At 43.2% G+C, this 13,506-nt stretch overlaps 1 protein-coding gene across 2 annotated transcripts in view; it reads right to left on the bottom strand.

Annotated features, from left to right (window-relative positions):
* The window catches only part of Lrrc7 (leucine rich repeat containing 7), a 307,126-nt gene that overhangs the window by 59,692 nt on the left and 233,928 nt on the right, over positions 1-13,506 (bottom strand). For both annotated transcript variants that reach the window (XM_050149461.1, XM_050149462.1), the window contains exons 17-20: positions 12,645-12,845; positions 5,184-5,295; positions 4,800-4,980; positions 1,703-3,383 (exon numbers count right to left, since the gene is read on the bottom strand). In XM_050149461.1, coding sequence (XP_050005418.1) covers positions 1,703-3,383; positions 4,800-4,980; positions 5,184-5,295; positions 12,645-12,845 — 2,175 coding nt within the window. The remainder of the gene's footprint in view (positions 1-1,702; positions 3,384-4,799; positions 4,981-5,183; positions 5,296-12,644; positions 12,846-13,506) is intronic.

Here is a 13,506-nt window from a genome sequence, read left to right as displayed (position 1 = left end):
CCTTCCCCAGTCCTGTACGCTCTGCCACTAGGAGTCACCTACTTCTTGTCTTGTTCAAAGTGGGGGGGAGCACATCTCCACCTTGTCTTTCTGTATCCATGCTTTGTTTCTATCCACCATTCTGTCTCGAATCACTAGTCATTGCAATACATTTCCTACACCTGTGTGGAACCGTCCTTAGCTAGTTCACATTGCCTTGTTAGATACGGTTGTTGTCAGCATGCAATGAGAGTTCCCAACTGTTTTGTATTATTTAACCTTAAGTATTTTCACCCTTCAAAGCTACCTTCTACATATAGGATATAACTCAAGGTGAGGCACGTGCCACTTAATCAGGTGTCTCCTGCTGATGCCAGCCATGAAACTCTGATAAAGTTTCCTTCAATGGGATGGGTTGCACCAATTTGAAACATTTTGATTTGCAAGACAGAGACAATTTTCATGCTGAGAAATTAACGTCCACAGCCACATTTGTTAATTCATTCTCTCCCTAGGAAAACTGTTTCCTTGTCACGTAGATACAACCTACAAATTGTTATTTTTAAAAGGATAAACCTGAACACTCAAATTTAATGTTGAAGAAATACATAATATAGTGACCTTGCTTTTATAAAAGCAGAGTCCCAAATAACACTGAACTCATCGAACAAAACATCCTGACGACATAATCTCACTCAGAACACCTAACTTGAAGACACGAGAGGGAAAGGCCCCATGTTTGCAAGGCAATCTTTAATTCTGAGGTAAGTCTGGGGCACACACAGTCTTTTTAACTAGAGCCACAGGGTCCAGCAAATGATGATGCCTCTGGGCAAAGGCTCTAGAAAATGAAATATTTGTTTTCTCTTAGAGAGATTCAAACAGACAAGGGGAACTGATTCTATGCTTTGAACTGTTTTTTTTTTTTTTTGATTTTAACTCTCCAATGGTTGCTAACTCCACACAGTATTATGACTCAATTTTTAACTGATTTAGGATTAATTTGGGATTTATTTCCTTGTTTTGCTACATTGTACACACTAATTTGTTACATTTGTAGTCTTCCTTGAGACACCATCTGCATTTGCTGTTTATAGCTTGACTTGAATTGTAGAATTTCTTTCTACATAAAAGCCAATATTCTAAATGTCAAGATTTTTTTAATCAATTAAAGTAGTGTGTAGGAGGGCATTTAATCTCTGCTTATTTTATTTTTCTGTTCCTTGCTGGGAAGATTATTGCTCATTAAAGGTAATAACTTCAGTTGTTCCTTAGCTGTGCACAAATTTTATAAACAAATTAAGCCCGAGTTTAATATAAGTGAGTCCATGTGGAAAGGGTGAAATACTCACTTTTTATAGACTCAATAAAAATAACACTCTTTAGGTCACCAGGGAACAGTTTTGTGTCCTGGGAGAGGCGGCCTTGCTTTCATGGCTAGAAAGACACTGGAGCACCATCCCAGATAATGGAGTCAAATTCTTCCTTACCATATTTAGGCTAGCTTTGATAGGTAATTCACCTGCTGGTTACGACTTCTCAGCGTATAAGCATTAAGCAATACCTACAATAAACTATTGCAATCCATCTCCCCCGCTTAATATAAACAAAATCCTGGGAGAATCATTCCTGTAACTCATGCACCGCCACATGTGCTTAGAGACGCCAGGAAAGGAAAACCCAAGGCAGAAGGGGAATTCTTACAGAGAAAGGCCAGACATACCCTGTCTAACCTTCTAGCTTCTATATGTCTAAGCAGCTGCTGTCTCCAGTCTGCCGGCATTTTGCCACAGCTCTCCTCTCCCTTCACAGGGGTGGGCCTTGTCTTTATATCACTGTTATCTGACGGCTTGTCACCATAGTTACCCAGGTTATAGTCAGATGGTATTTTTTCCAGGAGGGCTGCCATGGTAGGCCTAGCTGAAACCGGCCTGGTTTGGGAGGCTCCGTAACTCTCTGTGCTGTAGCTCCTGGCGGACAGAGGCCTCCTCTGGGTAAGGTTTTTAGCGGGGAAACTTCCCGCCTGCGTTTTCACTTCTTGATATGAAGGGTGTTCATCTTCGTACCTGCCATTCCTCTTGAGGAATTGGGGATCAGTCATTGAAACACTGCTCTGGCCTTCCAGCCCTCCCCTATAGGCTGCTCGGCCATACCTGTCACCAGGGGGCAGCTCATGGGGCTCGCTGACTCTTCTGAACATGGCCATTTCAGTGGAGCTGGCCAGGGAGTCAGCCCTCCTTAGGAAGCCTGCCCTGGGCCCCTGGCTGGCAAACTGAGCATTCACTATGGCATCCTCATTCACAGACGGCTGGGAAAAGGAGAACATCTGTTCCATGGGTGGGTACCCTCTATAGGCTCTGGGGCTGACCAGATCCTTGGCGATGTTTTTGCTGGGCTGCTGCACATACTCAGAATTGTGTGCAAAAGGGGGCGGAATCCTCTTCTCTGCTTTAACTTCCACTGCTCCTTGCGGATTGAAGCTTTGGTCAAACTGATAGACCTTCTTCGTCATAGATGCTTTTTGTTGGGGTGGCCCTTTACTACTTCCATACATGAGCATCTCGTCGTCCAGCATGGGTACCGACTGGCTCCTGGACATACTGGACATGCCGTGCTCTGGTCCCAACAACTTGTCTGGCCGCTCGTGGCTTCCTAAGTGATCACTCCCAGAGGCATAGTTTTCTAGCGGAATGTTATAAACCTTGTAGGTTCCAATGTCAATCTCATCAATACTCTGAGACTTTTTGAATTTGTTGGACTTTATATCTTTCATGAGTGGGGAGAGCCTCTCCGTGCTTTTGCTCATCGCAATAACACCTTTTGATGAATCTGGGCGGCAGTGGATTTGAGAAAAGACATTACCGAGACTCCTGTTGGGCGTGGGGTCATGGTACTCCCACGGCACTCCTGGAGAAAAGGGACTTGGTGTCTCTGTAGGCTCCTTCATGTGATCTTTTCTTTCAGGTAAGGGGCTGGTAGTAGGGGTTGTTTCTAATTTGGAAGGAAAAGCAGTCCTGTCTTCAAATGGACTGGGAGTTCTGGTCCAGTTCTGCCAGGGGTTGGAAGGAGGCACTTCTGTTTCTGGCGTGTGTCGGTGTATGGACTGTTCCAGTTCCAGGGGAACGCCGACAATCCTTTCCTGCCTGATTAAAGGCCTGCGCCCGTGAGCAGGCATGCTTCTAGCCTTGGCGCTTAAGAGAGGGTTATTGTTGGCGTTCTCGGCGGCAGCTTCCTCTGAGACAAAACCTGTGTTGTCGTAATGGGAGCCATCGGTCCAGTTGTCAGGGAAGGCATCACTCATTGGCAGCCTGTCAGGACGCTGGGGGAGATTCCCTGGAGGAACAGCCTCCCGTTGGCTGAGTAATGGCTTTGCATCCAGAGGCTGTGGGAAAGGTGGTGCAATCCTGTGAACACAAACAGAAGGAGAAAAATGACTGAGAGGAAGAGGTGACCTTCCTGGAGGAAGAATGCCACCAGCCTTTGTGTAGCTCATTTATTCCCACCTGGTTTACGGGTAAAGCACTATTCCAAAAACCCACTTTAACTTGCTCTGACTTTCACGTCTTCTGAGTAACCATGGCTTTCTAGCACACTAGGGAGCTGACTGCCTAACGTATTCATTGTTTACCACCTTAGGTCCTTCCATAGAAGGCAAGCATGGAGAGAGACCAGGATACTTATTGACTAAATTGGTGAATGAATGAGGTAAGTGCACTTTCAGTCATGGTCCTGAAGATGGGCTGGCAAGGGGATTTCCACTACTCATCCCTGGGATTCTGACTCAGAGCACTTCCAAGTTTCCAGTTGAGAGAACTTAACACATCCCAAAGAGGAGGGGGCAGGGACCTCAGACTCAGCAGACATGCTGCTGCCTACTGAATGAATGGATGGCGCTCTGGACATCCCCAGCTTTCCCTGTCTCTTTCTGACTCTCTCTGGCATTCTCTCCGACCCTCTCTAGATGTCTTTGGCTCTCTCTGACCTTCTGTGACCTTCTCTGACCCTCTCTGATCCTCTCTGACCCTCTCTGGCCCTTTTGGGTTCTTTCTGGATCTCTCTGACCTTCTCTAACCCTCTCTGACCCTCCCTGTCTCTCTCTGATCCTCTGTGACCCTCTCTGAGCCTCTCTGGCTCTCCTTGGCTCTCTCTGATCCTCTCTGACATTCTCTAACCCTCTCTGACTCTCTCTGTCTCTCTTTGACCTTCTCTGATGTTCACTAACCCTCCTTGACTCTTTCTCATTCTCTCTGGCCTTCTCTGACCCTTTCTCACTTTCTCTTACTCTCCCTTGCTTTCTTTGGAGTTCTATTTTTATTTTATGTGTAAAACATGTATATATATATGTATATATATAATGTGTTTTGCTTGCACATATGTCTGTGTACCATGTGAGTGTCTGGTACCTACAGAAGCCAAAAGAAGGCATCAGATCTCCTAAAACTGGAGTTACAGATAGTTGTGAGCCATCATGTTAATGGGAGCTGGGCATCAAACCCAGGTCTTCTGGAAAGGTAGCCAGTGTTCTTAATTTTTGAGCAGTCTCTCCAGTACAGACATTTTAATCTATCACACCAATTTTGCTTTTTGTGTTAGTGGGGATCAAATCCAGGGCCTCGAGCACTTAGCTCCCCCACGGATCTACTTCCACCCAGCCTTTTATACACCATTTTGGATCTGGAATGCCCACATGCTTACCTGCGTCTTTTGTCTTCTGTGCCACTCACGTGACAAACACAATTCCAACATTAAGCAGATTCCACTTTGTCAAAGTTGATGAAAATGAGCATTTGGGAACATAGAAGGGGGAATTCTCAACACACCTGTTACCCCACAAAGAGTTATGGACGGCATCTTTAGCGGTTGGCTGCAAGGACCCCACTTTCACGCGGGTGTTTGAGGACCCCGAGGAAGCCTGGGAGGGCGAGTAGTCTGAGTAGGTGCCTGAGGAGACACTGTTATTCAGACAGTGAGTTTTGTCAACTTCAGACTCATCAGTTGATTCTGAAATTCAAAGGGGAAACGTATTACAACGCTACGAACACGGATGGATACAAAAGAAGCATGAAAAGCAGATTCCACATGGATTAATGTCAGAAGCACACATCTGCGGGTACTTTATAGACTACAGCATGTCATAATGTATAAGTGGTGATTGATCATGCACATGCATCGGTCACAGTTCCACATCGGCTTCACGATGTTACCTTTTTTGTCCTTCCCTAGCAGAACAAGTTTGGGTGGGTACAGAGGGGTCTCAGCTAATGAAGGGTGAAGTTCCCCAATCCTCATTTCATTAGCTGGATGAACAAAAGAATCCTGAGAGATATAATAATACAGGACAAGGAAAGTAAACATTTAAAGAACGGTTAACCAAGATGGCAATATCTTATCTGGCTCAGACTCAAAGATGCAGCCCTCGAGTTTGATTCACCCATAGGGCATTGTGAAAGGAACCCTGCGCATCTCTAATTGAGCGCTAATTGTTTTTCTAATTTATGTGGACTCATTTATTCATTGAATGTATTTTTGGATGCTATTTGTATGCCTGGCACTGTGCAAAGAACTGTGGAGGTTCCCCCAGAAAGACACAACATGGTCTTCTGGGAATTCCCAATTTAATTGAGATGAAACAGTGCTTACTTCAGCGCAACACTGAATTATGCTACACCCTCCACAGGCAGTATGGCTCACAGTCAGATACGCTTGGATACGTATTCTAGAGGCCAAACTCTTGAGAGTTCCAAGTGCGAAGGCCATTGCAAGCCAGTGGGATTTTGGTCCCACCCCTACACATATTATCTCACTGGTGGCCCAGTAATCCTGCATCCCGCCCCTGCTCTCCAGTCCTTGCTGCATCCCAGGTGGCTGTGTTTTCAGCCACTGTGGGTCTGCTGTGCTTCCTTCCTGAGGTTGTTACTGTTCTCCTGCCCATTCCAACCTACTTAATCTACTGTATGTCCAATGCTGAGTGAATTATCAGCAGCGGTATAAGAATACAACTCCATGAAGAATAAAAAATACAAAAGTCCTACAAGTTTTAAAATTTATTTCCCCTCTCTCTCTTAGAATTGTTTAATTTTATGTGTTAGTGTGTTGCCTGCATGCATGGAAATGCATGACTTGCGTGCAGTACCGGTGGGTACCAGAAGAGAGCATTAGATTTCCTAGAGCTGGAGTTAACATTATGTGTGTGTTAGGAAATGAACCTGGGTCCTCTGCAGAAGCAACCAGAGTTTTCAACCACTGAGCCATCTCACCAGTGTAAAAATTCCACGAATGTTTAATACTTGACTGAAATTTTATCTTTTGAACTTATTTTGGGGTGTATGAGACTATTTGCTTCTCGATGACTTTTTGCTTCAGTTGATGAAGACTGAATGACCATTGAGTTAAACACTTTCACTGACCCGGGGCTCACAAAATCACTTAACAAAGACCCAGCATTGGAGTATGGTTCTCTCGAGTTCCCACTGAGCTAGTCCTTCCTCCAGTGTGAGGCTCCCAATGAGAGTATCAGGGACCTGAAATGAAGGATCCGGTTTGAAGAGGGATCCCGAAGACAAAGAGGTGATGAAGTGCCAGGGTGTGAAGAAAGAAATCTGCATTTCCATGGAATTTCAAAGTTCAGCACAAGAAATGTTCAGTAAAATTTTGAAGGGGCATAATAAAGAATAAAAGCATATATCTATAAGAAGATGCAAGCTGGAGAAAGAACAAGAGATGCCAACTTGTCAGTCACATGATGCTATCCCTCCATCCTGTTTCTGCCTCAACACTTACTAATCACGGCAAGGGGAAGTAATTCCCAGACCTGTGTCTGACATATCTGTTAAATGAAAGTGGCGGTAAAAGAATTAGTGCTAATTTGTGCCCAGCATATGAACATAAAGGTAACTTACTTGTGTGAAACAAGTGAGAAAGGAGAAATTTCAAATAATACTTAGTACACGTAGAATTATTTTTTAAGGAACAGCAAAATAAAAAAAAAGGAGACACAAGAACCAAATCAGGCAGCTGGATCTGCCCAGACTATTAATATTACTTTTTTTTTTTAACCTCATGTTCTACACATCCAGTACTTAGGATATCTTGCTTATATGTATCAGCTTTTCAAAACTGTGACCAGGGCTCTTCATGATCCAGCTAGGATATAAGTCTCTGACTTTGCTCAGAAATCGAGGAAAGAAAATTCCTTGAGCCTACTTTCATGGCGGTAAACAGCGGAAGCTGTTAGCAAGCAATCAGTTCTGGTAAGTGGTCCACGTGAAGTTCATCTAAATGTGTCTCCTGCCGAGGAGACAGAAGTAGAGTTGGTGGTGGATAAAATGTCCTTTGATTTTTTTTTAAAAAATCCTATTATCTTTCCTTGATTTAAACAAAATCTTGGCTCTTGATAACATGGAGAAAGAAAATCCTAAGGTAAAAGTCAAGAAGAATAAAAGCTCATTTTCAAGCCTTTGAGAGTCTAGGAGGAGAGTTAAAAAGGGAGGCAAAGGAGAATTTCAGGGACAGCTGACTGTTTTCCATTATTTGGCAGAAGGTATGACTTCTCTATAGAGGGAAAACAGGCTGTCTCCTCACGATGAAAAGGATTTGTATCATTTTGACTATAGCAGACACAGTGAACAGGCGTCCAGTTAGAAATACACAGAACACTGAAGAGAACGAGGGAGGAATTGGTGCTTTATTCTCTCGAGGAAAGGTCTGAAATTATCATTTACTCTTGGCTTTTCCTGTACCAAGTGCTAGGCCTAGTGTTACCTGTTGTTACCCTTGTCCATCTCCATAGGGTCTCAGCACCCAGATTTTTAGAGGCAAAGATTGTAGCCTGGAACAGCTCCCTTGCTTAGGTCAGCAACAAGGAAGGTCTAAGAGAACAGTTCTTGCCTCCTAGACCCCCGCCCCCTGCTCCATGGTTTCCAGACTATGTTCTGAGGCATCCACGGAGGTCATATTAATTCACAGGGATATGATGGGTTGTAGAGACTGTTTCAGGGAAGCAATACTTGAGATCAACTAGATGGCTGTGAACTGTTGGGTCACTGCTGCACGTGGTTTCCACATGTGGTTGCATGTTCTTGGTGTCATTTCTCATGAAGCTGGATTTTGGTAATTGCTATAATCAAAGAGTAAAACTTGAATGCTAGTGTATGGCATCTGAGAGCTGTCGTGTTTGCTATGACCTCCAGTTTTGAGAAAAGTTGTCAGTGTCTGATGATATCTTGGGTTTGGTTATTTAAAAATAAGATAAAATATTTTCTTTTCCAGTCTATGCATTTTATTTTTCCAGTGACCTCAAAGGAGGATAAATATATTTACTAATATATCTACTCCTACTACTTCTGTGGAGATATTGAATGTTAAGAATTATTTCAGTCTAGGGACATTATAACAAAAATTGTTGAGATACAGAGGGTATAAATATGCTAGGAATTTCCTCAATGCACAGGTGAAGACTGACTAGACAAGGCAGCCAACAAAGATAAGTCGATTCAACAAATCTCAGAAATTCTCCTGGACACCCATGAACTTCTAATTGGATAGAGGGACAGACTATAACATTAGATTTAACTATTTATGTGTCTTCTCTGTGGTGGACTCTGGGTGTACTCTGTGGTGGACTCTGTGGTGTAGTTACATCATAAACACGGCATAAGTTGAAAATATCATTAAGTAAAAATGTATTGATATTCCGAACACTCTGCATTTTACAGCCCAGCAGCCCAATACTCCTCAGTAGATGTGGTATGTATTTGGGATTCTGCAGCTGCTGAAGGGCATGCTATTTGTTGCTGAGTATCTGAGTGTATTGTTAGGCCAGCAAAAGGTCACAATTCAAAACCGGAGTATGGTTTTTGCTAAGAGTTGAAAGCTTTGACAGCAGTGCAGAGTTGAAAAATCCCAAATTGAATTATCATCTGTATACACTAGACAAGATAGAAATGGCCCTTATCCTCTAAAACTGTCTGAAGGTAATATATAAAATCATCATAAATGTTCTCATTACATTTCATGCAAGTAAACAGTGACACAGTAGGAAAAACCAGAAGGTTAGACTGGTCATGGTGACCCTTTGAGATTGGAAAGGTGAGGGCATGCTAGTCATGTAAAGAGCTGGGGGGGGGGGTGAGCAAATGAATTTCATAGGGCATTAAGAAGGGAAAAGAAAGGAAGGAATGAGGGAGGGAGGGAGGAAAGGAAGGAGGGAGAAAAGGAAGGAGGGAAGGAAGGATGGAGGGAGGGAAGGAAGGAGGGAAGGAAGGATGGAGGGAGGGAAGGAAGGAGGGAAGGAAGGATGGAGGGAGGGAAGGAAGGAGGGAAGGAAGGATGGAGGGAGGGAAGGAAGGAGGGAAGGAAGGATGGAGGGAGGGAAGGAAGGAGGGAAGGAAGGATGGAGGGAGGGAAGGAAGGAGGGAAGGAAGGATGGAGGGAGGGAAGGAAGGAGGGAAGGAAGGATGGAGGGAGGGAAGGAAGGAGGGAAGGAAGGATGGAGGGAGGGAAGGAAGGAGGGAAGGAAGGATGGAGGGAGGGAAGGAAGGAGGGAAGGAAGGATGGAGGGAGGGAAGGAAGGAGGGAAGGAAGGATGGAGGGAGGGAAGGAAGGAGGGAAGGAAGGATGGAGGGAGGGAAGGAAGGAGGGAAGGAAGGATGGAGGGAGGGAAGGAAGGAGGGAAGGAAGGATGGAGGGAGGGAAGGAAGGAGGGAAGGAAGGATGGAGGGAGGGAAGGAAGGAGGGAAGGAAGGATGGAGGGAGGGAAGGAAGGAGGGAAGGAAGGATGGAGGGAGGGAAGGAAGGAGGGAAGGAAGGATGGAGGGAGGAAGGAAGGAAAGAAAGAAAGAAGGAGGAGCCTTCTCCTGTCATTGGCTCTCTTGGTTCTTATGGCTCTCTGGTTCTGTTCTTTAGCCCACGTGAAGGCTCTAAAAGGTCAGGTGGGGGCCAGCTTTCCTTTCTCACTCACTTTGCTGTTTATGAAAAGCAGTTACCATGTTCTGTTTTGCCGTTTTGAGATAGTATCTCATAGGCTAGCCTTGAACTTACTGAGTAGCCAAGGATGATCTTGGACCCCTAACCCTCCTGCCTTTACTTTCCAAGTGCACCATCATATGAGGTACTATGTACTGCATTTCTCCTGTACTTTCTTCGGTCTTGCTTACCTCAATTCTTCATTACTTTCCCTTGGTTAAGGAGCTTTATTACCTGGCTGATTCTGTCATGAAGCGTGCAGTTTTCTACTGTATGGTCTATCATACAACCAGACATGGTAGTAAAAGTTTTCAATCTCAGTCCTTAGAAGGTAGAGGCAGCAAGGTCCTGAGTTTGTGGCCAGTTTGGGCTAATCTCAAAATATTGAAACCTGCATCAAAGACAAAAATGGCAAACTATATTTGGATGCAAAATATAAAATAAATGCTAAGTTTTCGTAACTAGTAGGATACTTGGTTGTCCACAAACACTGAATAAAATGCCCTTCATTCAACTCTCTTCAAGAGGACGATGATTGCCTGCAGTAGGCTAAAAGTAAGATGCAGAGTCTCGATTTCAAAGAAAATATTGAAATCTCCTGTGGAATTTCTTTTCACAGAGATCACGTCAGCGGATGGAGAAGCCTAAGAAAGGGATGTGGAGGTTCACGGTGAACACTGAGTTGGAAGTCAGCTTCCATTGTGGCCTGTCTCACTAATGAAGGACCTCAGGCTTTTCTCCCAGCACTAAGAAGCTATTACCAAGGGAACAATTCGATTTGCACTCTTTTTAGGAAAAGCGTTGCCAAGGCAACAAGGAGGCTGGGAACAATGTAAAGCAAGGAGACAATGGCTTTGTAGCAATGCTGACAGAGTTACTGGAAACACAGGTGGAAACGTTCGGGTTGGGGAAACTATTTGGAAGGGATAAGGAGTGAAGAGAAAGAAGAAATTGTTGCCACAATTTCCAGCCTCAAAGAATTGGTAGTCAATGTTGTGAAATCTGATTAAGGTTAGGGCAGAAGTGGAAACAAGTTTGGGGAGGAAATGCAAAATTTAATTTTGGATGTATTATTTTTGGTGTGTTCTTTATATGGAGACATTTTTCGGGAGACTTTAGCTTCATTTTATCTACCATGGAGTTATTATTAAATTTGTAACCACAGATATTTTTCTCCCTTTTTACATCCCAAATTTCCAAATTAAGCAATTATAGAATCTTCTTACATTTGTAGTAAATTTACTCACTTTTAGGTTTTCATAACCACAATGTAACAAAGGATATTAATATGTGATTCTGTGAAGTTTAAATACAAAGTGTGTGTGTGTGTGTGTGTGTGTGTGTGTGTGTGTGTGCACTTGCTAAATATTTTTTCCTCTCCTGTTTGTATTGTTCTAGTATCCTAGATGGGAATGTGGTATCACGGGGGAAAGGGAGCATAGAGACACGTAGAAGGCAAAGAAAAGAAAACTAAGCTGAGATATACTTCTTCAGGTGCGCTGGTGTAGCCTCTAACCTCTCCAGGTGTTACTCCCTTAGGTATGAAAGTGTACTTCTCTTTCAGGGGGTCTGCAATCTACAGCTATTTTTGCTTTGTTTTGGTTTTACAATAGAGTTTCACTTTGTGTCCTAGGCTGGCCTTCAACCCCCAACCATCTTCCTGTTTCTGTCTCCCAAGTGTCCCTGGCTGCTTTTTGCTCAAGGTCCTCTTTCTGTTGGTAATGTGCTCCACTGCTTCCTGTTTTAAGGGAATCATGCCATCTTTAATGTATGCTTCAGCCTCAATACAGGACAAGAGATCATGTGATCACTTCACCTGTTTCTCCAGTTTAGCTTTGAATCACCTGGGAGCCTCATACACGTTTTCATCATTTTGTTCCTCTCACAGTGTTTAGCACAGTGCTACTTATACAGTTGGTGTTCAGACGCCACAAGGAGATTATTTGGAGTGCAGATTTGTAAAAGAGTTTTGTCAGTCTAGACTTTAGAGAATGTGGACCAGACATGCTCATTCCTACTGTGTTTCCAGTGGAGTAAAAGATGCAGCTAATTAGTTGAGGGATTGATGAGATAGTCGAGGTGGCAGAATGTAGTTGAATTCTTTTCAGACCATACAAATCAATAAGGCAGAGTTTGTAGTTCATTCTCAAGCATAGGGAACAAACTTCTCATAGTCAGATCCCAAAGTCTGAGTTTTTATTTTCTTTAATTAAAAAATTTTTTTTGACTGAAACTCAGACACGAAAATATTAAGAAAAACAGAGAGAGTTCCAGAACAGCCAGGACTGTTTCACAGAGAAACCCTGTCTTGAAAAACAAAAACAAAACAAAACAAAAAAACCCCAAATCATGGTAAACTTAGTAGGAATTTTACTGTGAAAATGTCCCATTAGTTTCCCCAGCAGACGATCAGGTAAGATTTGGGATGGTCACCATTCTCATGGGTATAACATCCTGGCTAGCTAAGGCAGCAGATGGGCCACTGTATGTATTAATGACATAGTAATCATTTTGGCCTTGATGGTGGTACTCATCCTTGATTTACTAGATGTAACCCTCATATCTCAAAAAAGAGTCATTTTTATTTGAGGAAATAATGTGTAATTCGCTTACTAAAGCGATCAACTCAGTTAGAAGAAACATTATCACCCAAAAGCCTAAAAGTCAAACCACACTGGCAATTACCAATAACCTCCAAATACCTCCACTGTAATCTCCTTTGGGGCCACCGGCCACTTGTGCTCAAACTTTTCTTTCACAGTTTGCTCCGTGTTAGCTGTTGGATTTGAGTTCTCAACTCGCACTCCGTGGCTTGGCTTACCCACCAGATTTTGAACAGATTTTACCATATTCTTTAAATCCTCTGGGTAAGGAGTTGGATAGCGTTTTAGGTTTATTTCAACCTAGAAGTTTATAAAAAGAAATTGAACATAAAAACGACTTCAGAAAGCATGTTCACCAAGCTACTCCACGGTACAAGCTTCATCAAAAACAAATGCAGTACAGTGAGTGTTGGGCTGCCCGGGGAACTGCCCTCGGTGTGAGGAGTGGGGCTTGACTCCTGTTCAGCCTTGGGGGGCTGGCCCGACTCCTTCACACCCTCAGACATCATCAATGATTTCTTTAGGTTATACTCTATCTTTTGATGAGTGAAATAGCAGTAGATAAGACTCTTAAGTGACTGCTAATGTCATAAAAATGGAATAATGTATTACCAGTTACATTACATCTTAGAAGTTTACTATCTTTAGTATTTAATAATTTCCATAATGAGAATGCCTTTGGAGTTCAGTGCAGGTATTGGGAGGGAGGAGACCTCAGAAGATTTACAAGCAGAGTAAGCAATAAAAAAAGCCAAACAGGTGTTAGCCCAGGTTTATAGCTAGCACACACTGTCAAAAGGGAGGGTGGCTTATACTTTTTAAGACTTCAGAAAAATTCTCTGAGGTGGCTTTCACACTTGTGTTTTACACTAATAGGTCATATGTTTCTTGCGTAATAGATTATATAAAGACAAATAAAAAATCACTTCTTAAAAATATGTTTAGGCAAATGTACATGTTT

Source organism: Alexandromys fortis, unplaced genomic scaffold (assembly GCF_014885135.2).
Source record: "Alexandromys fortis isolate MF-2015 unplaced genomic scaffold, M_Fortis_MF-2015_v1.1 scaffold_68, whole genome shotgun sequence".
NCBI lineage: Eukaryota > Metazoa > Chordata > Mammalia > Rodentia > Cricetidae > Alexandromys > Alexandromys fortis.
This window is presented reverse-complemented; position numbering and strand designations above follow the sequence as displayed.